This window comes from Sorex fumeus, unplaced genomic scaffold (assembly GCF_029834395.1).
Source record: "Sorex fumeus unplaced genomic scaffold, SorFum_2.1 ptg000063l, whole genome shotgun sequence".
In the NCBI taxonomy this organism is placed as follows: Eukaryota; Metazoa; Chordata; class Mammalia; order Eulipotyphla; family Soricidae; genus Sorex; species Sorex fumeus.
Window position 1 is genome coordinate 25,030,615 of NW_026606120.1, and position 26,446 is coordinate 25,057,060.

At 55.5% G+C, this 26,446-nt stretch overlaps 1 protein-coding gene across 1 annotated transcript in view; it reads left to right on the forward strand.

Moving 5' to 3' along the window:
- LOC130034958 (NUT family member 2F-like) overlaps positions 1-26,446 on the forward strand; it is a 147,589-nt gene that overhangs the window by 4,517 nt on the left and 116,626 nt on the right. The window contains exon 7 of the mRNA XM_056126459.1: positions 16,750-16,851. Within this exon, the coding sequence (XP_055982434.1) occupies positions 16,750-16,851 (102 nt within the window). The remainder of the gene's footprint in view (positions 1-16,749; positions 16,852-26,446) is intronic.

Here is a 26,446-nt window from a genome sequence, read left to right on the forward strand (position 1 = left end):
TGGCAGTGATGTGCAGTCTTTGCTTTGAGCTCTCTGTGTAAATGCACACCTGTGTTTGCATATTTCTGCTTGTGTTTGTACGCATGTGTGCACGTGTGTCTCTCTGTGTACAAGCAGTGGCCCTTGTTTGTGCATTTCTGAGTTTGGTCAATGTGTGAATATCTCTGTTTGTCTACATTTGTGTGTAATGTGTGAGCGCTGTGCAGACACGTGCAGATACATGTACATGTACCTAGAGGAGGAAAAGAGTGTATCATTTGTATCAGGTGTGTGCTTGAATCCATGGGTGCTCACATGTGCTACTCTGTGAGAGTAGGTATATAGTCCGTGTGCCTTTGTGAGTGCGGGTGTGTACATGTCTGTGTGTGTGTGTGTGTGTGTGTGTGTGTGTGTGTGTGTGTGTGTGTGAGCGTTCCCGGCTTGTGTCTGTGTGAGACTGTGCAGCCGTCCAAGCCTGTGCAGCCGTCTAAGCCCGTGCACTGTGCTGGGGAAAGGTGTGTTTGCTTCCTCATTCCCTCCTGTTCCCTACGAGGAGCCTCACCCCTGCTTCCCTCTCCCAGGTTGAGGCGATCCTTCATCCCAGCTTCCTGAAGCACCTGCTCTGCCCAGAGTCCCAGCTGGATCTCCTGGACCTGGCTGATGAGCTGGAGAAGGAGGAAGGACTCACCCCCACACAGGTGAGGGCAAGTGGACCTCTGCAGGTTTGTGTCAGGGACCGGGGCGTTCAGGTAAGGAGGTGAGCAAGGACCCTGGGCAAACAAAAAGGAGTTTTCTGGGTTGGTTCGGGGAAGGAGACTCTACGGGGAGATGGTGACTAAGCCTGGGAACTCAGATAAGCGGGGCTGCATGGGTCAAGGAGGGGCGCCCCAGAAGCGAGTCCCAGCAAGTGCGATGCCCCCCCTGCCCCCTTCATGTGAGGCTTCAGGGAGAAGAGGACATGAATACTGGGTGAAGGAGGATGATGGAGGGTGAGAAGGCTCTAAGGGAGCCACAGAGCTCAAGCATCTTCTGCTGAGAGGAGTAGGAGTCACTCTCTGTCCCACCCTGCACCCCCACATGCCCACACTGTCCCTTCTCCCCCCAGATTGTGGACAAGCGTCTGCAGGCCTCAAAGGCTAAGGAGGTCATGAAGGCTTGTCCCCAACACCAGGTGACAATAAAAGACTCCTGCCCCCCTGAGACTGACTCTGGACATGCCTCACGGCCTGGGCGGGCCGAGGCCACTGTGATGGCACCTGGAGCCTCTGCCCCCTCTCTGGGGAACCTGGAGTCCCCACCCCTGCAGGCAGGACCGGCCCCCTGTCCCAGCCTCACTGCCCCCATTCTGGACAGAAGGGCTCCCCGCATGCTGGGAGAGGCCCCTCCAGGCCGGGGTTCGCTTGGGGCAGTAGAGGGCTCCAGTGAGGAGAAAGAGGAACTGACCAGCCAGGTCTTCCTCCAAGCCTCTCACAACAGCCTGCTGCCCTGGGGCTTACCCAGGAGCCCTGGCCCAGACACTGGCCCCGACACTGGCCCCCACCTGCCTGGAGGTCAGGGGAATCCAGAGCTCCCATCCACTCGCACAAGGGCCTTCAAGTCTAAGGCCCCTACCAGGAAGAATCCTCTGTGTGGGGGCCCAAGGCGGCGCACTGCTAAGAAGACCTCCTGTCCCAGGGGGCACCCCATGGTGTCAAGTGGCTCAGCCTTGACTGTGGAGCTGGAGGGCCCCTCCCTGCCCCCCAAGAGAAAGTTCCAGCCTGCCATGGCCCAGAGGAGGGGGAGGGGGCACAAGAGACAGTAGGATATCTGGGGGCTCCTCCTGACCACCTCCCAGTGTCTGGCTGCACCCAGAAGCCTTGTACTCCCCATGATCTTCAGCTAAGCCTGCTCTGGAATGGCGGGGGCTGTACCTAGAATGGGGGGTTTGACTGGAGCAGCCTCTTTGTGTCATTGTGTAAATAGTGAATAAAGTTCAGTTCTTTGGAAACATCTCAGTGTCTGTCCTCTCACTTGTGCTCCTTGGGAGGCCTGAGACCACAAAGGGTGAGGGGAATCACAGGGGAGGGGGGAACCCTGAGAGTACTGTGCTGCCTGGAGAGTGGAGGAGTCCTTCCCATCTGGAGGAAGATGTGCTCAGTCACCTGCAGGCCCACACCATCCTGAGGGCATAGACAAGGCTCACATCTTGCTGCATTAGCCTGGACCAAATAAAAAATTAAAGCTCATTGGGTATTTGCATATCATATTCTTCACTCACATAAAATGTACAATGCTTTGATTTGACATCATAGAATTTAAATGTTTTTGTAACCAGACATATTTGAACATTTGCCATCACTCTTGAAAAAAAATATGTGGGAGGGATAGTATAGCAGATATGTCGCATGCCTTGCCCATAGCCAATCCATGCACTCGATTCCCAGCACCCCATATAGCCCCCACACTGTGATAAATGAGTCTGTTCAGAGATCCAGGAGCAAGATGTGAGTATACCAGGTGTACCCCCAAAACCTAATAGGTAAAGGTAAAGGCCCTCCCATTGATCATCGATTTGCTCGAGCGGGCCCAGTAACGTCTCCATTGGAGACTTTGTTGTTACTGTGTCTGGCATATCGAATACTCTCGGTAGCTTGCCGGGCTCTCCGAGAGGGCCGGAGGAATCGAACTCGGGTCGGCCATGTTGGCCGCTTGTAAGGCGAACGCCCTACCCGCTGTGCTATCGCTCCAGATCGCTCAAGATGGGAGATGTGTGCTGAAAGTAGAAAACCAAATAATCATATAATAATTATAAAGGGGGCCGATTTAATGTACTTATTTAATTGTTAAGTGTTTTACCATTTAAATATGGTCCTGGTACCTGTAGAGAAGGTGTTTGAGAACCATTCTTCATTTTCAGTGACAAGATATTTGAAACTCAGGACCTTAGAGATTCTCAGGGAATTAGACTACTAGTTTTTAAAAACTAGTTGCAACTCTAATTATTGAGAAACAGTAGGAAAACAACTCTTCAGTGTTAAACATTTTAATTCTCTGCACTTATCACTATTAACGGGCTGGAGCAATAGCACAGTGGGTAAGGCGTTTACCTTGTAGGCGGCCAACATGGCTGACCCGGGTTCGATTCCCCCGCCCCTCTCGGAGAACCCAGCAAGCTACCAAGAGAATCTCGCCCACTGGGCAAAGCCTGGCAAGCTCCCCATGACGTATTCAATATGCCGAAAACAGTAACAACAAGTCTCACAATTTGTTGTGAGACATTACTGGTGCCCGCTTGAGTGAATCGATGAACAACGGGAGGACAGTGCTACTATTAATGAGGGCTGGAGCAATAGCACAGCGGGTAGGGTGTTTGCCTTGCATACAGGCGACCCAGGTTCGATTCCTCCGCCCCCAGTAGAGTCCGGCAAGCTACCGAGAGTATTTCGCCCACATAGCAGAGCCTGGCAAGCTCCCCGTGGCACATTCGATATGCCAAACACAGTAACAACAAGTCTCACATTTGTTGTGAGACATTACTGGTGCCTGCTCAAGCAAATCGATGAACAACGGGAGGACAGTGCTACGGTGCTATTACTAATGAAAAGTTAAGCATAAAATGTGTTTCTTAAAATATTTAGTGAATTTGAATTCACGTAAAATTACATTGCAGAGAGGGAAGGGACAAACTTGAAATGACAAAAAGGCAGTGGCAGAGGTGTTTGGACACGTTAGTGGGGATGAAAGTGAATAACATGTACCCCCCAAACAGAATTATTAAAACAATTTGGGGGCAGTTGGGTCACACCCAGAAGTGCTCAGGCTCCTCATGGCTCTGTACTGAGGAGTCACTCTTTGTTTCTGTTTGTTTATTTGTTTGTTTTCTGTTTGAAGGAGAGGAAGCTTTTTGGGTCTCACACGGCCATGCACAGGGGTTACTCCTGGCTCTGCACTCAGGAATCACCCCTGACGGTGCTCAGGTGACCATATGAAATTCTGGGAATCGAACCCGGGTTGGCAAACGCCCTACCCGCTGTGCTATTGCTCCAGCCCCGCTGAGGAGTCACTCTTGACTGCTCCAGTGAACATACGCTGTCCCGGGGACCAAACTTGTGAGCTTACCCTGCACTGGTGCTAAACCCTGGCAGACGTCTGGGGCCTCCTGGGGCCTTATTGCCTCAGAAGGTGCCCGGCTGCTGGCCCATACAGGACTGCCCCTCGACCTGAGTAGACAGTCTGTCCTTTAGACTCTGTTGTCATGGGACCCTGTAGGTGCTGAGCACCTGTGGTGCGGCTGGTCCAGTCTCTGTGACTGACCCTGCAGGGTCTCTTGCCAACATACCAGTGTGTCCAGGTACATGTTGGGAAGCTCCAAAGAGGCTGGAGGGCAGGGTGTGAGAGGTCAGTGTGATCAGCATAGAGGCCATCCCAGGACACAAGGACCCTGGCCTTAGGATCTCCACAAAGCATAACCCAGTTGGAGGGGAAGGATGGCCTGTGTCAGGGACTCAGGGCTGAGACAGGGCATGCCGCCTCATTCCCATCAAAGGGCCTGATCTAGAGATGGTTGAGCCAATGAGGCACCACTGCTCCCTGCACCATCCCCCTCTCATTCCCCCTCCCTCCTCTCCACAGAGTCTTCCGTGGTGCTCCCAGAGATGACCATGAACCTTGGGGTCTCCGGAACTGCTTTCAGGGTCTTGCCCTTTCTCAATCCAGGGCCTCCCCCAGCCACCACCCTGGGAGCCGATCCAGATGCCCCCTCTGGTGACCTCGGCCAGCGCGCCTGGCATTCCTCTGGTGCTGTCACCTTTCCCCATGATGCCCGTGGTGGCAGGAGCTGCCGGTCCTGGCCCCCACAACCCTGGACCTTGCAAGGTCATCATCCAGGTCAGCCCTGAAGCAGGGCTTGTGGAGTCATCCCAGAACCAGCCTGTCATCCTGACACAGGCTCCACTCAACTGGGGGGCCGCAGAAGCTCCTACTGCGGTGGCCGGGCATCCTGCACCACTCTACTTGGTGTCCTCTGGGCCGGAGACAATTATGCCCACCCCAGCTACTACTGTCACCCAGGCTGGGACAGAAGACGATCGTCCACAGGCTCCACTGCCAGTGGCCCAGGTGGCCCCCATCATCCTCCCATCCAGCAGTGGGACACTGACCCAGTAGGTTTGTGGGGACAGTGGTCCAGCGACCACCCGGAGCCAGGCACCGCCTGAATGCTCCAGCAGCCCCAACAGCGTCTATGAGAACTTCCGGCGCTGGCAGCGCTTCAAGGCCCTGACCCGGAGGTACGTTCCTCAGACTCCGGACACTGAGGCCCTTTCCTGCTTCTTCATGTGAGTACCTCGGGGTCCTGGAGCTAATGGGAGCTTCCCAGGAGGGGACTGGGGTGACACCCAGGGTAGGGTCCATGGGAGAGCTGGAGGAAGGATGAGGACCCTGTCCCCAGGGATAGCACATACAGAAATCACCCTCAGTGCATCATGGCCTGTAGGACCGGTGGCCACACTGCCCAGCACCTCAGCACAGCCCCACTCACTGGCTGTACTCAGGAATGCCATCCTGGGGTTCCGGCTCAAAGGCCCGTAGCGACCAGCCATGCCCTAAGCCTCACCTCAGTCCCCTGATCAGGGTTGGTCCGACCTGTGGTCTGAAGGACAGACATTCCGTTCCGAAGACCAGACACAGCACAGATGTACCAGGATTCAGACAGGCTATGACTGCTTGGCCTTGGCGTCTTATGACGGATCCCCAGAGCTAAGAGTGGATTCCAGCACGGCCACTGGACTGGGGTATAGGAGGCAAAGTCCACTCTGGGAGGGGAGACCAGGCCGACATTGGGGGTCAAGGCACGGGTGTGGGGCGGCGGGGGCTCCCGGCAGACGCAGACCCTGACCGAGCCTGTTCTTGCAGCCCGGTGCTGTGAACCCTGGCCCACCTGAAGCCCACCATGAGCCTGGAGGAAGGCCTGCGCCGGGCCCTGCGGGAATGGCAGGGCAAGAGCAACTTTGACCTCATGATCTACTACGGCATGGCGGCCAATTGAGTCAGGTCTGGGCAGAGAGTGGGTGTGTAAACACACAAAAATAAAAAGGCCGGCGGTCAGGCCGTTTCCCCACTCCACGGAGATCGATGGCGATGGTCAGGCAAAGGAAGGAAACGAGGCCAAGCTGGCTGGTCTTAGCAGCCGTTTATTACATGGAAGAGATGTATGTCATGGAGGCCTCAGGGATCCTCAAGCATGTGCGCCTTTGTTCTCTCAACCTGTCCTCAGCCCCATCTTCCCAGGTTCTCTGATGCCCGTGACCCCCAGAGAGCCCTGAAATCTCCCTTATATAGATCATAGTACCTCCAAAGGTCGCAATATAGTGTTGTCATCAAAAGGAGTTACAGAAAGAACATTGAGGGGGCAAACCATACATTGTTTCTTTACATCCACATTGTTTCTTTACATCAGCAGGCCAGGAATCCTGGCCTCACCTTTACAAGCACTTGGATTTGCATCCCAAAGACCAGCCTGGCCAGAGCTGGAAATCTACATCCCAAAGATCAGTCCTGGCTAGCACCTGAGATCTGCATATCCAAGACCAGCTAGGTTTCTGTGGAAAAGGGAAGCTGCTTCATTATACTGAAATCATTTACTGAAGGCAGTTTGGAGGGGAGAAAGTTCAGTCTCATCCAAGCTAGTCAGGACACATAGGAAAACTGCTTCTAGGACGTGTTTCTCCTCTCCTGGTCCAACCAACATAAGCACACATAATATTAATCATTTTGTATGGACACAGTAAGAAATACCTTGAGCTTATAGAATTGCTCTCCCAGGGCCATCTCAATCTCAGACTGTCGTGCTCAGGCCAGATATCTTTCCTATTCCTAGCAGCAGGGTCCTAGTCTCGTCGTTACTTTTGGATCATGACAGCATTTGCCTATGATCAAACTCTTAACTTATAGTTAAGAATCGTGGCACCTTGGCCTGGCCCATCGCGATGCCAGGGTAGCACATAACTTACCGGCTTGCCCTGGTTCCATCCAGTCCCACGTCGGGACCTGCCCTTGGAGTGCTAGGAAGTGAGGGCAACTGAGGCTTAAGTTGAGAAGGCAGATGCCAGGAGTGAATAATATCCAAAGCCAATTAAATCCTAAGTTATAAAGCATAATATTAATTAATTGTCTTCCTGTATCTATACAAAAGGACACTAAATTAAAGTAAACTGCTCAAAAGACATAAGGAGAGGAGAAAGACAATATTAACTTACAGTACAGCCTCAGTGTCTAAGCAGGATGAGACCTTACAAACTGGTGGGGGAAGAGAGCATAGACAAGGTTACAGACAGGCAAAGTAATGGGAGTGACTCGGGAGCACTGTGATGGGTGCAACCTGATAAACCTAAGCTCCGTGTACTCCAACATCTCACCCTTTTCTGTTTACAAAAACACAAAAATTTGAAATAGACAAAGGAACAATTCCAATCACAAAACAGTCTCATATGTAGTAGTAGTAAAACTTCAGTCCGCCCCTGAACCCAGAGCAGTGCTTGTTGTAAAGTGTCCAATAATCCTGCACTGTTCAAGGATAATCAGAGTCATTTAGTTGCTTTTTGAAGAAATGAGGTGTGCAGATCACAATTTGAAGAGTTGTTTTTGCAACAGCAGCAGTAGTAGTCACAGCAATGAGTCCCAGAGAAACAACTGTTAAAGAGTCCTATGAACTTCAGGAAGCACTGGATCAAGCAGGGAGCACTGGAACAGGAGCATCACAACTTCTGTCAGGAGCTCTTCAGCAGGGGAATGCAGCCATTCTCTGTTCAGGTTCACGGCAGTCATAGATGTGAAACCTAGCTTATGTGTGGAAAAAACACTTTTTAAAAGTTATCAGAGGCTTTGAGCATTGGGGTTTGGTTCATCTCCATGTCTGGGGGTAGAGAAAGAGGCAGGGGGAAACTCCGGGAGAAACAGTTATCCTAGAGAGAAATTAAAAGGTGTTCCTATTAAAAGTTTTTCCTTCCTCCTTCAGGAGATGAGGCACCTGTGAATTCCAAGGAGAAGGTAAAATTAAAGAATTGTTAATCCAAAATATGGGGTCCAGGCATTGTCAACCCACAACCTATAAGCGAAGGGTATAAGGAATACTCTTAATTTGATCTCATGATATGTTAAAGGCCATTGCTTCAGGCCTTCTGATGCTGGCTCCTCTGATTTCCTTGTGAATTCGAGGTGAAATCAGCTTGGCGATGGCTTGGAGCTGGAATTTAGAGAGTTGTAAGACTGCAAAGGTCTGAAAGTTAATGCAGGTAGATGAATTCGGCTCCTGATGAAATGCAATGGGACCCAAAGTTTCTTAGTGGAGTTATCTGTTGAAAGAAAAATATAGCCTTTTCCTCGAATGAGGTGTCTCCCTGCTACCCTGTCTTTGTCAATTTTTAATCAAATTAGGAGAAAGTTAATAATTTTCTGAGACTGTGTATCTTCCTGAAAATGCTTTTCAGCTGCTGTATGACTCCCCTTGAGGTAAATTCAAAAAATTTTAAAGAAAACAATGTCAAAGAATAGGAGTCAAATGGGGCATTCCTCCTTATTTATTTATTTATTTATTTATTATTAAATATGCCCGATTCATAGGTCCGGGAGGACCAGAATGAGATCTGATATCAGTAATAAAAACAAGTTCAGAGCCCTTTTGTAAAAGAGCCTGTTGCTGCTGAAGCAATTGTTGAGCTATATAGCATTTGATGATGTACTTAGAAACTCAGTCACAATACCAGGGAAGAGACCAACATAAACTGAATCTGAGATGATATTAGTAGGCCCTGGTACATGGGCCAGTGAAAAAAACCAATGTGGCAAGTTATAGCCTTCATTGGAAGCTCTTTCCTGATATCAAAAATAACCTGCTTCATAACCATACACACACACACACATGAACATGCAGAAGTATCCTAGCGACAATGCCTTCTGTCCCTCACCAGACTCAGCATCTGTGATGGCTCAGTGGGTGAGCACCCAGGAATGAGGCGTCTCTGTGCCTCCTGGGTCAATAGGCAATGGCTGAGTGGGAGAATAACCACGTACCCATTGGCCCTGAAGCCGTTTTCCCAGAGGCGGCATCTCACAAACTAGAAGTAGAAGTTCACTTTCCCAAAAGTAAAACTGTACCAGCCTGAATCTTTGAATAACCTTCCTTGGAACTAGCACCTCACCATTGGTTCTGTTAAAAAACCTGAGAGTCGGTTGTCCAGACTGAGCTCCTGGCAGATATTCTTGGGAATCAAGACTAGAAACTAGAGAAGGCTTTCTCCACCTCTGACCTGACTGAGGTCTCTCAGGGAAGCTGAGCCCTTTTACACAAAGTTCTGCTCGGTTTGCAAGCGCAAATTCACCATAGACACAACGCTTTGATTCCAAAGTTTCTCACTTTTTTCCTGGCTCAAAACCTGATGCACGTTAGGTGCAGAACTCAGCTCCGCATGTCCCATACACGGGATAGCTTGTTCCCTGAACTCAACCGCTTGTCGGTGAGCCTCTAGATACGCTCCTTGAGGAACAGAGTCAGGGATCGGAGATGCCTTTTCCTTCCCTTCCAGACAACCATGAAAACCTGATGTGCTGCTTGTAACGTTTGCTTGAGCAAACTCCCTTTCTACCTGGGGGTTCCAATCTTGTCCCGTTGCACCAGAATTTAATCTGCAGGGACTCTGGGTGAGAGAAATGGTGACTGTATCAGAGCAGGGAATCTTCAAGGCGGCACTCCCTGCTGTGGCTGGTAGCAGTGAATCTACTGACTGGAGCTCTGAAGCTCCACACTGGGGAGAAGGGCTGCAGCTGGGAATGTCCCCTGATTTTGCGGGGCCTGAGGCTGGCCCCACTACAAGTTTCCCGAAATGGGGTCACCAGCTACGCCAAGATTGGAGGGGCAATCTCTGACCCAATGGTTTCCATTATGGCATAGTGGACAAGGTCCAGGTGGTCGTCTCACAATTGCACGTTTGGGAGGTGCCCTGTAATCCTTACGGAGGTGGCCTGACTTCCCACAATTAAAACATTTGGCCTGAATACGCCTCTGTATGGCATAGGCCTCGACAGCATTAATACGTGCCTGATGTTTGACAGAACCAACATTCCGACATGCCTTCAAGTACCCCATTACGTCCTCCTTCTCTGTAATGGGGTGCAGAATGGCCTGGCAATCCTCTGTAGCATTTTCAAAAGTCAATTGTTTGGACAAAATCTCCTGCGTTTCCTTACCCTTAACCTGTCTTTCAATGGCTTCCATCAACCTTCCTATGAAGTCTGCATAAGGCTCTGTGGCACCCTGAATAATCTTTGTATAGCTTCCCTTGAATTCAGCATTTGCATCAATCCTCTCCCAGGCCCACAGGGCGGCGTCATGGACATGAGCAAAAACAGCACGAGGCAAGGTGACTTGCTTCTTAGGGTCGTGCCATTTACCTTCACCTATTAACATCTCATAAGTCAATTTAATCCCTGAAAATTTCCGTCCAGCATGGCCTAGGCTCTGAAGTTTTGCCTTGGCCTCATCACTGAACCACATCCTCCACTGGATGTACTGAGAAGGGCTTAAGCACGTCTTAGCAACCACATGAAAATCTTGAGGTAGCCAGTGAGCCTTTTTATTCCAGCCTGTAAGATACTCCTTACAGTAGGAAGATGTAGGTCCGTAAAGGGCACAGGCCTTTTTGAAATTACTGAGTGAATCCATTCTTCACCCTTCATAAGACGGAGACTGATTCTCCTCCAGCTGGATGGGAAAAAAGAGACGGAGCTCATGGGGTCTGGGTGGGATTGACCACTTACAGTCGAGAGGTTTCAGCTGTAAGCTTCTATCGGGAGCGTGTCCTGAGCGGCCTGGAGGCCTCTTGGCTGAGGAGCGGCGGCTCCTATGAGAAGCCTCCTGTACCAAGCCGCTCTCAGACTCAGAATCTGAGGAAGTGGTAGCTGGCTCATCATATGCATCACTTTCCTCTGACGCACTAGAAGTGGAGTCAGACAGAGGAGGTGGGGGTCTCTCTGGCTTGATATCAGTAGGGAACGTTAATTCATCAGTGGCAGAGAGATTTTTGCTCTGAGAACGTGTTTGTACTGGAAACGCCTTGAGCTGCTTTCGGGGCTTGGGTACAGGAGCAGTCAAACATTGCGCATCAGGCTTCTTTCTAGGCTTAGGTATGGGAGGAGCCAAGGGTAAGGCTCTCTCAGTAGTGGGAACTTTCTTAATTTCATCCTTAATCTTAAAATCCTCTCTGTTTAGCTCCTGAGGAAAGCCTTCCATAGTATATCTAACATCCTCCTCCTTGGAGCTATCTTCCAAAGCCTTAAGAACGGAATAGACAATTTCCCAAGTTACCCAGAATTGTTTAGGGATTTGAGCCCCTTCCTTAAATTCCCTGAAGACATTACCTTTAACCTTTTCCCAAACCTCAGGCGCCAAAGTACCCTTATCTGGAAACCAGGGATGAAATTTATAAACAGTTTTTAGGCAGGACCGGAGTTGGTCCCGAGAAACACTATGTCCAGTTCTATTTGCAAAATGCTTAATCTATTCAATAAAAAAATGGCCACGATCAGTTTGGCGTGAAGAATTTTTAGAGGAATTCACGCGACTCTGTTTTTGTCCCATCTTAGTGGAGGAGTACAGCTAGCAGTTTAATTCACCGCACCACAAAATCTAAGTTCTCCCACTGAACTTTGCTAGAGTGGGGGTGTACCAAGCGCTGTTCTTACCTTTAGTTGTGCACCGGTTGGAGGCTCGTGCCGGCCCAGGAACGCCAGTTGTGTAAACACACAAAAAATAAAAAGGCCGGCGGTCAGGCCGTTTCCCCACTCCACGGAGATCGATGGCGATGGTCAGGCGAAGGAAGGAAACGAGGCCAAGCTGGTTGGTCTTAGCAGCCGTTTATTACATGGAAGAGATGTATGTCATGGAGGCCTCAGGGATCCTCAAGCATGGGCACCTTTGTTCCCTCAGCCTCTGTCCTCAGCCCCATCTTCCCAGGTTCTCTGATGCCCGTGACCCCCAGAGAGCCCTGAAATCTCCCTTATATAGATCATAGTACCTCCAAAGGTCGCAATATAGTGTTGTCATCAAAAGGAGTTACAGAAAGAACATTGAGGGGGCAAACCATACATTGTTTCTTTACATCCACATTGTTTCTTTACATCAGCAGGCCAGGAATCCTGGCCTCACCTTTACAAGCACTTGGATTTGCATCCCAAAGACCAGCCTGGCCAGAGCTGGAAATCTACATCCCAAAGATCAGTCCTGGCTAGCACCTGAGATCTGCATATCCAAGACCAGCTAGGTTTCTGTGGAAAAGGGAAGCTGCTTCATTATACTGAAATCATTTACTGAAGGCAGTTTGGAGGGGAGAAAGTTCAGTCTCATCCAAGCTAGTCAGGACACATAGGAAAACTGCTTCTAGGACGTGTTTCTCCTCTCCTGGTCCAACCAACATAAGCACACATAATATTAATCATTTTGTATGGACACAGTAAGAAATACCTTGAGCTTATAGAATTACTCTCCCAGGGCCATCTCAATCTCAGACTGTCGTGCTCAGGCCAGATACCTTTCCTATTCCTAGCAGCAGGGTCCTAGTCTCGTCGTTACTTTTGGATCATGACAGCATTTGCCTATGATCAAACTCTTAACTTATAGTTAAGAATCATGTCACCTTGGCCTGGCCCATCGCGGTGCCAGGGTAGCACATAACTTACCGGCTTGCCCTGGTTCCATCTAGTCCCACGTCGGGACCCTGCCCTTGGAGTGCTAGGAAGTGAGGGCAACTGAGGCTTAAGTTGAGAAGACAGATGCCCAGGAGTGAATAATATCCAAAGCCAATTAAATCCTAAGTTATAAAGCATAATATTAATTAATTGTCTTCCTGTATCTATACAAAAGGCCATTGCATTAAAGTAAACTGCTCAAAAGACATAAGGAGAGGAGAAAGACAATATTAACTTACAGTACAGCTTCAGTGTCTAAGCAGGATGAGACCTTACAAATTGGTGGGGGAAGAGACCATAGACGAGGTTACAGACAGGCAAAGTAATGGGAGTGACTCGGGAGCACTGTGATGGGTGCAACCTGATAAACCTAAGCTCCTTGTACTCCAACAAGTGTGGGTCAGGGTGGCTGCAGGCCCGAGCTTCAGGGGCTGCACCCAGATGGCCGAGGGGCAGGGAGGGCTTGGCAGCCCGGGAGGCCCTTCCCCTGCAGAAACTTGTTCCTCCCGGAGCCAGGACACTTTTCCCCAGCCCACTCTGGGGCTCCTGACCACAGTCTGAGGGTCACAGTCCCTGACCTGCTGTGACCCTCCAGGGCCAATGTGGGGGATCGCTGGGGGTGCTGGGGTCCGTGTCCACCCCATTCTCTACCCTCCTGGGGACTGGGCCATGAGCATTGCCTGTCCCTTACACATCCTGCTCAGTCCCGTTCAACCCGACTCATCAGGGCCTGTGTTCCCCACACCAGGTTCATGGAGTTTGAGGGGGAGGAGGAGATGGAGGTACAGAAACTGCAGTGGACGAATGGGGTGCACGGCCTGCCACTCCCCGCCCCATCCAGGCCTGGGCCTCAGGGGGCTCCAGGCCCACCGCCAGACCAGCAGACAGGTACGGACCCTGCTCCCAGCTAAGGGCCACAGGACCTAGAAAGGCCCTCGTGGGTCTTGACCTGCTAGGAGCCTTCACTCTCCCGATGACCCCCAGACCAGTGCTCAGCGGCCCCCTGTCCACGGGTTTCTCCCTCTCCTAGCACACCCCATGCTGCCTGAGGCTTCAGACTCACCTTTGAAGTGGGGTCGGAGACCCTGGGGACACAGTTGGTCCCTCCTCCCGTTGAGGGCCACCTCATCCCTCACGCAGCCACTGGATTCTAGGGCCCTGATCCAGCCCACAGGGACCCGTCCCCAACTCTGTGCTCAGTGCTGTGTGTCTGAGGGCATGGACGCGGGGTCCCCTCACATCCCTCTCTTCTTCCTTCCTCCTTAGACTGTGTCCCCAAGAAGGCCAGACCCCGGGCTCTGGCAGTCCGCCCCAAGACACACAAACCTCAGCAGCCGCCCAAGAACAAGGCCCCCAAAGAGATCCCTCCTGAGGCCGTGCAGGAGTACAGGGACATCATGGACGAGCTGCGAAAGGCCCCAGATTCAGTCTGCAGGGTGCCCCTCGGCCGACGGGCATTGGACAGGGAGGAGCAGCAGGAGGAGGCTGGCACATGCCCTGAGCCGGGATTCCTGAGCTATATGGATGAGCTGTGCTCCCACAGGCCTTTGTCACCAAGGTGGGGGTTTGGGTGCTGCTGTGGGGTCGGAGGGTGCAGGGCTGCTTCTGTCCAGGGCTTGGCAGTGATGTGCGGTCTTTGCTTTGAGCGCTGTGTGTAAGTGCACACCTGTGTTTGCATATTTCTGCTTGTGTTTGTGCGTAAGCGGGCAGAGGCCACTGTGAAGGCACCTGGAGCCTCTGCCCCCTCTCTGGGGAGCCTGAAGTCCCCACCCCTGCAGGCAGGGCCGGCCCCCTGTCCCAGCCTCATTGCCCCCACTCTGGACAGCAGGGCTCCCCGCATGCTGGGAGAGGCCCCTCCTGGCCTGGGGAAGCTTGGGGCAGCAGAGGGCTCCAGTGAGGAGAAAGAGGAGCTGACCAGCCTGGCCTTCCTCCAAGCCTCTTACAATAGCCTGCTGCTCTGGGGCTTACCCACGAGCCCTGGCCCTGACACTGGACCCGAAACTGGCCCCCACCTGCCTGGAGGTCAGGGGGATGCCGAGCTCCCATCCACTCCCACAAGGGCCTTCAAGTCTACTGACCCTTCCAGGAAGCGTCCTCTGTGTGGGGGACCAAGGCAGGGCACTGCTGAGAAGACCCCCTGCCCAGGGTGCACCCCAGGGTGTGTAGGGGCTCAGCCTTGACTGTGGATCAACAAGGCCCCTCCCGGCCCCCCCAAGAAAAAGTTCCAGCCTTCCGTGGCCGAGAGGAGGAGGAAGGGGCACAAGAGACCAAAGGATGGCTGCAGGGGCTGCTCCCAGATGGCTAGGGGAGAGGAGGGTTGGGAGGGACTTGGCAGCCCAGGGAGGCACTTCGCCTGGGGAAGCTTGTCCCTCGGGGAGTCGGGAGGCGTCTCCCCATCCCGCTCTGGGTCTCCTGACTACAGCCTGAGGGTCAGAGTTCCTGATCTGCTGTGACCCTCCAGGGCCAATGTGGGAGATGGCTGGGATTGCTGGGGTCTGTGTCCACCCCCTTCTCCACCCTCCTGGGGGCTGGGCCATGAGCATCCCCTGTCTCTGCCTTATCCTGGCACTCTGCTTGGACCCGGGCAACTCGACTCAGCGAGGCCTGTGCTCCCCACACCAGGTTCAAGGAGTTTGAGAACGAAGAAGACATGGAGGTGCAGAAGCCAAATGGGGTGCAAGGCCTGCCGCCCCACACCCCGCCCAGGCCTGAGCTTCAGGAGGCTCCAGGCCCACCGCCGGCCCAGCAGCCAGGTACCGACCCTGCTCCCCAGCTCAAGACCACAGGCCCTGGGAAGGATCTAGGGGTCCTGGCCCTGCAGCGAGTCTACACTCTCCCGGGGACCCCAAGGCCTGTGCTTAGTGGCCCCCTGTCCCCGGGTTTCTCCCTCTCGCTGCATACCCCACGCTGCTCAGGGCATAAGATTCACTTATGACTAGAGCTCAGAGACCATGGGGACATGCTGGCCCCTCCCCCATTGAGGGTCCCCTCGTCCCTCACGCAGCCACGGGATTCTAGGGCCCTGACCCAGCCCACTGGAACCCGTTCCCAAATCTGTGCTCAGTGCTGTGTGTCTGAGGGCATGGATGCGGAGTCCCCTCACGTCCTTCTCTTCTTTCTTCCTCCTCAGCCTGTGTCCCTAATACGGACAGCCTCTGTGCCCAGGAAGCTCACCCCGAAACACATGAAACGCAGCAGTCCCCGGAAACCAACGCTGCTAGAGATCCCCCCTGAGGCCGTGCAGGAGTACATGGACATCATGGAGGAGCTGCTGAAGGTCCCCGACACAGTCTGGGGGGTGCCCCAAGACCAATGGGCAGCGGGCAGGAAGGAGCAGCAGAAGGAGGCCGGGACCTGCTCTGAGTAGGGGTTCCTGAGCTACGTGGACGAGCTGTGCTCCCAGGAGGCCTTTGTCACCAAGGTGAGGGTGCGGGCCCAGGGCATGCCCGCACCAGGGCTGCTCTTGTCCAGGCCTTGGCAGTGAGGCCTTGGCAGTGACATGCAGTCTTTGCTTTGAGCTCTGTGTGTGTATGCACACCTGTGTTTGCATGTTTTTGCTTGTTTTTGTGTGCACGTGTGCACGTGTGCACGTGTGTCTCTCTGTGTACAAGCAGTGGCCCTTGTTTGTGCCTTTCTGAGTTTGGTCGATGTGTGAACATCTCTGTGTGTCTACATCTGTGTGTACTGTGTGGGCTCTGTGCAGACACGTGCAGAATCATGTACACGTACCTAGAGGTGGAAGAGAGTGTATCATTTGTATCAGGTGTGTGCTTGAATCCATGTGTGCTCACATGTGCTACTCTGTGAGAGTAGGTATATAGTCCATGTGCCTTTGTGAGTGCGGGTGTGTATGTGTCGCTGTGTGTGTGTGTGTGTGTGTGTGTGTGTGTGTGTGTGTGTGAGCGTTCCCGGCTTGTGTCCGTGTGAGACTGTGCAGCCGTCCAAGCCTGTGCAGCCGTCTAAGCCCGTGCACTGTGCTGGGGAAAGGTGTGTTTGCTTCCTCATTCCCTTCTGTTCCCTACGAGGACCCTCACCCCTGCTTCCCTCTCCCAGGTTGAGGCGATCCTTCATCCCAGCTTCCTGGAGCACCTGCTCTCCCAGGAGTCCCAGCTGGATCTCCTGGCCCTGGCTGAGGATCTGGAGAAGGAGGAAGGACTCACCCCCACACAGGTGAGGGCAAATGGACCTCTGGAGGTTTCTGTCAGGGACCAGGGAGTTTAGGGAGGGTTCAGGTAAGGAGGTGAGCAAGGACCCTGGGCAAACAGAAAGGACTTTTCTGGGTAGGTTCGGGGAAGGAGACTCTATGGGGAGACGGTGACTAAGCCTGGGAACTCAGATAAGCCGGGCGGCATGGGTCAAGGAGGCGCGCCCCAGAAGCGAGGTCCCAGCAAGTGCGATGGCCTCCCTGCCCCCTTCATGTGAGGCTTCAGGGACAAGAGGACATGAATACTGCGTGAAGGGAGGATGATGGAGGGTTAGATGACCCTGAGGGATCCATAGAGCTTAAGTATCTTCTGTTCAGAGGAGTAAGAGTCACTCTCTGTCCCACCTTGCAGCCCTACATGCCCACACTGTCCATTCTCCCCCAGATTGTGCAAAAGTGTCTGTAGAACTCACAGGATAAGGATGTCATGAAGGCTCGTCCCCAACACCCGGTGACCCTAAAGGACTCCAGTCCAGCCAAGACAGCAGCAGGCCACGGCACCCCAACACCAATGTGGGGCCACAGGCCAGGGACCAGCACTGAGTCCTGCCCGCCTGAGACTGACTCTGGACATGCCTCACGGCCTGGGCGGGCCGAGGCCACTGTGATGGCACCTGGAGCCTCTGCTCCCTCTCTGCGGAGCCTGGAGTCCCCACCCCTGCAGGCAGGACGGGCCCCCCGTCCCAGCCTCACTGCCCCCACTCTGGACAGCAGGGCTCCCCGCATGCTGGGAGAGGCCCCTCCTGGCCGGGGGAAGCTTGGGGCAGCAGAGGACTCCAGTGAGGAGAAAGAGGAGCTGAGCAGGCTGGCCTTCCTTCAAGCCTCTCACAAGAGACTGCTGCCCTGGGGCTTACCCAGGAACCCCGGCCCTGACACAGGCCCTGACACTGGCCCACACCTTGCTGGAGGTCAGGGGGATCTCAAGCCCCCATCCACTCGCACAAGGGCCTTCAAGTCTACTGCCCCTTCCAGGAAGCGTCCTCTGTGTGGGGGACCAAGGAGGGGCACTACTGAGAAGACCCCCTGCCCCAGGGGGCACCCCAGGGTGTGTAGGGGCTCAGCTTGACTGTGGAGCTGGAGGGACCCTCCCTGCCCCCCCCCAAGAGAAGGTTCCAGCCTGCCATGGCCCAGAGGAGAAGGAGGGGGCACAAGAGACTAAAGGATGGCTGCAGGGGCTGCTCCCAGATAGCTCGGGGGGGGGGGGTGTGGGGAGGATCTTGGCAGCCCTGAGAGGCCCTTCGCCTGGGGAAGGTTGTCCCTTGTGGGGTCGGGACGCTTCTACCCACCCCGCTCTGGGGCTCCTGACCACAGATGAGGGTCACAGTCCCTGATCTGCTGTGACCCTCCAGGGCCAATGTGGGAGATGGCTGGGATTGCTGGGGTCTGTGTCCACCCCATTCTCCACCCTCCTGGGGGCTGGGCCATGAGCATCCCCTGTCTCTGCCTCATCCTGGCACTCTGCGTGGACCCGGGCAACTCGAGTCAGCGAGGCCTGTGCTCCCCACACCAGGTTCAAGGAGTTTGAGAACGAAGAAGACATGGAGGTGCAGAAGCCAAATGGGGTGCAAGGCCTGCCGCCCCGCACCCCGCCCAGGCCTGAGCTTCAGGAGGCTCCAGGCCCACCGCCGGCCCAGCAGCCAGGTACCGACCCTGCTCCCCAGCTCAAGACCACAGGCCCTGGGAAGGATCTAGGGGTCCTGGCCCTGCAGCGAGTCTACACTCTCCCGGGGACCCCAAGGCCTGTGCTTAGTGGCCCCCTGTCCCCGGGTTTCTCCCTCTCGCTGCATACCCCACGCTGCTCAGGGCATAAGATTCACTTATGACTAGAGCTCAGAGACCATGGGGACATGCTGGCCCCTCCCCCATTGAGGGTCCCCTCGTCCCTCACGCAGCCACGGGATTCTAGGGCCCTGACCCAGCCCACTGGAACCCGTTCCCAAATCTGTGCTCAGTGCTGTGTGTCTGAGGGCATGGATGCGGAGTCCCCTCACGTCCTTCTCTTCTTTCTTCCTCCTCAGCCTGTGTCCCTAATACGGACAGCCTCTGTGCCCAGGAAGCTCACCCCGAAACACATGAAACGCAGCAGTCCCCGGAAACCAACGCTGCTAGAGATCCCCCCTGAGGCCGTGCAGGAGTACATGGACATCATGGAGGAGCTGCTGAAGGTCCCCGACACAGTCTGGGGGGTGCCCCAAGACCAATGGGCAGCGGGCAGGAAGGAGCAGCAGAAGGAGGCCGGGACCTGCTCTGAGTAGGGGTTCCTGAGCTACGTGGACGAGCTGTGCTCCCAGGAGGCCTTTGTCACCAAGGTGAGGGTGCGGGCCCAGGGCATGCCCGCACCAGGGCTGCTCTTGTCCAGGCCTTGGCAGTGAGGCCTTGGCAGTGACATGCAGTCTTTGCTTTGAGCTCTGTGTGTGTATGCACACCTGTGTTTGCATGTTTTTGCTTGTTTTTGTGTGCACGTGTGCACGTGTGCACGTGTGTCTCTCTGTGTACAAGCAGTGGCCCTTGTTTGTGCCTTTCTGAGTTTGGTCGATGTGTGAACATCTCTGTGTGTCTACATCTGTGTGTACTGTGTGGGCTCTGTGCAGACACGTGCAGAATCATGTACACGTACCTAGAGGTGGAAGAGAGTGTATCATTTGTATCAGGTGTGTGCTTGAATCCATGTGTGCTCACATGTGCTACTCTGTGAGAGTAGGTATATAGTCCATGTGCCTTTGTGAGTGCGGGTGTGTATGTGTCGCTGTGTGTGTGTGTGTGTGTGTGTGTGTGTGTGTGTGTGTGTGAGCGTTCCCGGCTTGTGTCCGTGTGAGACTGTGCAGCCGTCCAAGCCTGTGCAGCCGTCTAAGCCCGTGCACTGTGCTGGGGAAAGGTGTGTTTGCTTCCTCATTCCCTTCTGTTCCCTACGAGGACCCTCACCCCTGCTTCCCTCTCCCAGGTTGAGGCGATCCTTCATCCCAGCTTCCTGGAGCACCTGCTCTCCCAGGAGTCCCAGCTGGATCTCCTGGCCCTGGCTGAGGATCTGGAGAAGGAGGAAGGACTCACCCCCACACAGGTGAGGGCAAATGGACCTCTGGAGGTTTCTGTCAGGGACCAGGGAGTTTAGGGAGGGTTCAGGTAAGGAGGTGAGCAAGGACCCTGGGCAAACAGAAAGGACTTTTCTGGGTAGGTTCGGGGAAGGAGACTCTATGGGGAGACGGTGACTAAGCCTGGGAACTCAGATAAGCCGGGCGGCATGGGTCAAGGAGGCGCGCACCAGAAACGGGGTCCCAGCAAGTGCGATGCCCTCCTGCCCCCTTCATGTGAGGCTTCAGGGACAAGAGGACATGAATACTGCGTGAAGGGAGGATGATGGAGGGTTAGATGACCCTGAGGGATCCATAGAGCTTAAGTATCTTCTGTTCAGAGGAGTAAGAGTCACTCTCTGTCCCACCTTGCAGCCCTACATGCCCACACTGTCCATTCTCCCCCAGATTGTGCAAAAGTGTCTGTAGAACTCACAGGATAAGGATGTCATGAAGGCTCGTCCCCAACACCCGGTGACCCTAAAGGACTCCAGTCCAGCCAAGACAGCAGCAGGCCACGGCACCCCAACACCAATGTGGGGCCACAGGCCAGGGACCAGCACTGAGTCCTGCCCGCCTGAGACTGACTCTGGACATGCCTCACGGCCTGGGCGGGCCGAGGCCACTGTGATGGCACCTGGAGCCTCTGCTCCCTCTCTGCGGAGCCTGGAGTCCCCACCCCTGCAGGCAGGACGGGCCCCCCGTCCCAGCCTCACTGCCCCCACTCTGGACAGCAGGGCTCCCCGCATGCTGGGAGAGGCCCCTCCTGGCCGGGGGAAGCTTGGGGCAGCAGAGGACTCCAGTGAGGAGAAAGAGGAGCTGAGCAGGCTGGCCTTCCTTCAAGCCTCTCACAAGAGACTGCTGCCCTGGGGCTTACCCAGGAACCCCGGCCCTGACACAGGCCCTGACACTGGCCCACACCTTGCTGGAGGTCAGGGGGATCTCAAGCCCCCATCCACTCGCACAAGGGCCTTCAAGTCTACTGCCCCTTCCAGGAAGCGTCCTCTGTGTGGGGGACCAAGGAGGGGCACTACTGAGAAGACCCCCTGCCCCAGGGGGCACCCCAGGGTGTGTAGGGGCTCAGCTTGACTGTGGAGCTGGAGGGACCCTCCCTGCCCCCCCCCCAAGAGAAGGTTCCAGCCTGCCATGGCCCAGAGGAGAAGGAGGGGGCACAAGAGACTAAAGGATGGCTGCAGGGGCTGCTCCCAGATAGCTCGGGGGGGGGGGGGCGGGTGGGGGGAGGATCTTGGCAGCCCTGAGAGGCCCTTCGCCTGGGGAAGGTTGTCCCTTGTGGGGTCGGGACGCTTCTACCCACCCCGCTCTGGGGCTCCTGACCACAGATGAGGGTCACAGTCCCTGATCTGCTGTGACCCTCCAGGGCCAATGTGGGAGATGGCTGGGATTGCTGGGGTCTGTGTCCACCCCATTCTCCACCCTCCTGGGGGCTGGGCCATGAGCATCCCCTGTCTCTGCCTCATCCTGGCACTCTGCGTGGACCCGGGCAACTCGACTCAGCGAGGCCTGTGCTCCCCACACCAGGTTCAAGGAGTTTGAGAACGAAGAAGACATGGAGGTGCAGAAGCCAAATGGGGTGCAAGGCCTGCCGCCCCGCACCCCGCCCAGGCCTGAGCTTCAGGAGGCTCCAGGCCCACCGCCGGCCCAGCAGCCAGGTACCGACCCTGCTCCCCAGCTCAAGACCACAGGCCCTGGGAAGGATCTAGGGGTCCTGGCCCTGCAGCGAGTCTACACTCTCCCGGGGACCCCAAGGCCTGTGCTTAGTGGCCCCCTGTCCCCGGGTTTCTCCCTCTCGCTGCATACCCCACGCTGCTCAGGGCATAAGATTCACTTATGACTAGAGCTCAGAGACCATGGGGACATGCTGGCCCCTCCCCCATTGAGGGTCCCCTCGTCCCTCACGCAGCCACGGGATTCTAGGGCCCTGACCCAGCCCACTGGAACCCGTTCCCAAATCTGTGCTCAGTGCTGTGTGTCTGAGGGCATGGATGCGGAGTCCCCTCACGTCCTTCTCTTCTTTCTTCCTCCTCAGCCTGTGTCCCTAATACGGACAGCCTCTGTGCCCAGGAAGCTCACCCCGAAACACATGAAACGCAGCAGTCCCCGGAAACCAACGCTGCTAGAGATCCCCCCTGAGGCCGTGCAGGAGTACATGGACATCATGGAGGAGCTGCTGAAGGTCCCCGACACAGTCTGGGGGGTGCCCCAAGACCAATGGGCAGCGGGCAGGAAGGAGCAGCAGAAGGAGGCCGGGACCTGCTCTGAGTAGGGGTTCCTGAGCTACGTGGACGAGCTGTGCTCCCAGGAGGCCTTTGTCACCAAGGTGAGGGTGCGGGCCCAGGGCATGCCCGCACCAGGGCTGCTCTTGTCCAGGCCTTGGCAGTGAGGCCTTGGCAGTGACATGCAGTCTTTGCTTTGAGCTCTGTGTGTGTATGCACACCTGTGTTTGCATGTTTTTGCTTGTTTTTGTGTGCACGTGTGCACGTGTGCACGTGTGTCTCTCTGTGTACAAGCAGTGGCCCTTGTTTGTGCCTTTCTGAGTTTGGTCGATGTGTGAACATCTCTGTGTGTCTACATCTGTGTGTACTGTGTGGGCTCTGTGCAGACACGTGCAGAATCATGTACACGTACCTAGAGGTGGAAGAGAGTGTATCATTTGTATCAGGTGTGTGCTTGAATCCATGTGTGCTCACATGTGCTACTCTGTGAGAGTAGGTATATAGTCCATGTGCCTTTGTGAGTGCGGGTGTGTATGTGTCGCTGTGTGTGTGTGTGTGTGTGTGTGTGTGTGTGTGTGTGTGAGCGTTCCCGGCTTGTGTCCGTGTGAGACTGTGCAGCCGTCCAAGCCTGTGCAGCCGTCTAAGCCCGTGCACTGTGCTGGGGAAAGGTGTGTTTGCTTCCTCATTCCCTTCTGTTCCCTACGAGGACCCTCACCCCTGCTTCCCTCTCCCAGGTTGAGGCGATCCTTCATCCCAGCTTCCTGGAGCACCTGCTCTCCCAGGAGTCCCAGCTGGATCTCCTGGCCCTGGCTGAGGATCTGGAGAAGGAGGAAGGACTCACCCCCACACAGGTGAGGGCAAATGGACCTCTGGAGGTTTCTGTCAGGGACCAGGGAGTTTAGGGAGGGTTCAGGTAAGGAGGTGAGCAAGGACCCTGGGCAAACAGAAAGGACTTTTCTGGGTAGGTTCGGGGAAGGAGACTCTATGGGGAGACGGTGACTAAGCCTGGGAACTCAGATAAGCCGGGCGGCATGGGTCAAGGAGGCGCGCACCAGAAACGGGGTCCCAGCAAGTGCGATGCCCTCCTGCCCCCTTCATGTGAGGCTTCAGGGACAAGAGGACATGAATACTGCGTGAAGGGAGGATGATGGAGGGTTAGATGACCCTGAGGGATCCATAGAGCTTAAGTATCTTCTGTTCAGAGGAGTAAGAGTCACTCTCTGTCCCACCTTGCAGCCCTACATGCCCACACTGTCCATTCTCCCCCAGATTGTGCAAAAGTGTCTGTAGAACTCACAGGATAAGGATGTCATGAAGGCTCGTCCCCAACACCCGGTGACCCTAAAGGACTCCAGTCCAGCCAAGACAGCAGCAGGCCACGGCACCCCAACACCAATGTGGGGCCACAGGCCAGGGACCAGCACTGAGTCCTGCCCGCCTGAGACTGACTCTGGACATGCCTCACGGCCTGGGCGGGCCGAGGCCACTGTGATGGCACCTGGAGCCTCTGCTCCCTCTCTGCGGAGCCTGGAGTCCCCACCCCTGCAGGCAGGACGGGCCCCCCGTCCCAGCCTCACTGCCCCCACTCTGGACAGCAGGGCTCCCCGCATGCTGGGAGAGGCCCCTCCTGGCCGGGGGAAGCTTGGGGCAGCAGAGGACTCCAGTGAGGAGAAAGAGGAGCTGAGCAGGCTGGCCTTCCTTCAAGCCTCTCACAAGAGACTGCTGCCCTGGGGCTTACCCAGGAACCCCGGCCCTGACACAGGCCCTGACACTGGCCCACACCTTGCTGGAGGTCAGGGGGATCTCAAGCCCCCATCCACTCGCACAAGGGCCTTCAAGTCTACTGCCCCTTCCAGGAAGCGTCCTCTGTGTGGGGGACCAAGGAGGGGCACTACTGAGAAGACCCCCTGCCCCAGGGGGCACCCCAGGGTGTGTAGGGGCTCAGCTTGACTGTGGAGCTGGAGGGACCCTCCCTGCCCCCCCCCCAAGAGAAGGTTCCAGCCTGCCATGGCCCAGAGGAGAAGGAGGGGGCACAAGAGACTAAAGGATGGCTGCAGGGGCTGCTCCCAGATAGCTCGGGGGGGGGGGCGGGTGGGGGGAGGATCTTGGCAGCCCTGAGAGGCCCTTCGCCTGGGGAAGGTTGTCCCTTGTGGGGTCGGGACGCTTCTACCCACCCCGCTCTGGGGCTCCTGACCACAGATGAGGGTCACAGTCCCTGATCTGCTGTGACCCTCCAGGGCCAATGTGGGAGATGGCTGGGATTGCTGGGGTCTGTGTCCACCCCATTCTCCACCCTCCTGGGGGCTGGGCCATGAGCATCCCCTGTCTCTGCCTCATCCTGGCACTCTGCGTGGACCCGGGCAACTCGACTCAGCGAGGCCTGTGCTCCCCACACCAGGTTCAAGGAGTTTGAGAACGAAGAAGACATGGAGGTGCAGAAGCCAAATGGGGTGCAAGGCCTGCCGCCCCGCACCCCGCCCAGGCCTGAGCTTCAGGAGGCTCCAGGCCCACCGCCGGCCCAGCAGCCAGGTACCGACCCTGCTCCCCAGCTCAAGACCACAGGCCCTGGGAAGGATCTAGGGGTCCTGGCCCTGCAGCGAGTCTACACTCTCCCGGGGACCCCAAGGCCTGTGCTTAGTGGCCCCCTGTCCCCGGGTTTCTCCCTCTCGCTGCATACCCCACGCTGCTCAGGGCATAAGATTCACTTATGACTAGAGCTCAGAGACCATGGGGACATGCTGGCCCCTCCCCCATTGAGGGTCCCCTCGTCCCTCACGCAGCCACGGGATTCTAGGGCCCTGACCCAGCCCACTGGAACCCGTTCCCAAATCTGTGCTCAGTGCTGTGTGTCTGAGGGCATGGATGCGGAGTCCCCTCACGTCCTTCTCTTCTTTCTTCCTCCTCAGCCTGTGTCCCTAATACGGACAGCCTCTGTGCCCAGGAAGCTCACCCCGAAACACATGAAACGCAGCAGTCCCCGGAAACCAACGCTGCTAGAGATCCCCCCTGAGGCCGTGCAGGAGTACATGGACATCATGGAGGAGCTGCTGAAGGTCCCCGACACAGTCTGGGGGGTGCCCCAAGACCAATGGGCAGCGGGCAGGAAGGAGCAGCAGAAGGAGGCCGGGACCTGCTCTGAGTAGGGGTTCCTGAGCTACGTGGACGAGCTGTGCTCCCAGGAGGCCTTTGTCACCAAGGTGAGGGTGCGGGCCCAGGGCATGCCCGCACCAGGGCTGCTCTTGTCCAGGCCTTGGCAGTGAGGCCTTGGCAGTGACATGCAGTCTTTGCTTTGAGCTCTGTGTGTGTATGCACACCTGTATTTGCATGTTTTTGCTTGTTTTTGTGTGCACGTGTGCACGTGTGCACGTGTGTCTCTCTGTGTACAAGCAGTGGCCCTTGTTTGTGCCTTTCTGAGTTTGGTCGATGTGTGAACATCTCTGTGTGTCTACATCTGTGTGTACTGTGTGGGCTCTGTGCAGACACGTGCAGAATCATGTACACGTACCTAGAGGTGGAAGAGAGTGTATCATTTGTATCAGGTGTGTGCTTGAATCCATGTGTGCTCACATGTGCTACTCTGTGAGAGTAGGTATATAGTCCATGTGCCTTTGTGAGTGCGGGTGTGTATGTGTCGCTGTGTGTGTGTGTGTGTGTGTGTGTGTGTGTGTGTGTGAGCGTTCCCGGCTTGTGTCCGTGTGAGACTGTGCAGCCGTCCAAGCCTGTGCAGCCGTCTAAGCCCGTGCACTGTGCTGGGGAAAGGTGTGTTTGCTTCCTCATTCCCTTCTGTTCCCTACGAGGACCCTCACCCCTGCTTCCCTCTCCCAGGTTGAGGCGATCCTTCATCCCAGCTTCCTGGAGCACCTGCTCTCCCAGGAGTCCCAGCTGGATCTCCTGGACCTGGCTGAGGAGCTGGAGAAGGAGGAAGGACTCACCCCCACACAGGTGAGGGCAAATGGACCTCTGGAGGTTTCTGTCAGGGACCAGGGAGTTTAGGGAGGGCTCAGGTAAGGAGGTGAGCAAGGAACCTGGGCAAACAGAAAGGACTTTTCTGGGTAGGTTCGGGGAAGGAGACTCTATGGGGAGACGGTGACTAAGCCTGGGAACTCAGATAAGCCGGGCGGCATGGGTCAAGGAGGCGCGCACCAGAAACGGGGTCCCAGCAAGTGCGATGCCCTCCTGCCCCCTTCATGTGAGGCTTCAGGGACAAGAGGACATGAATACTGCGTGAAGGGAGGATGATGGAG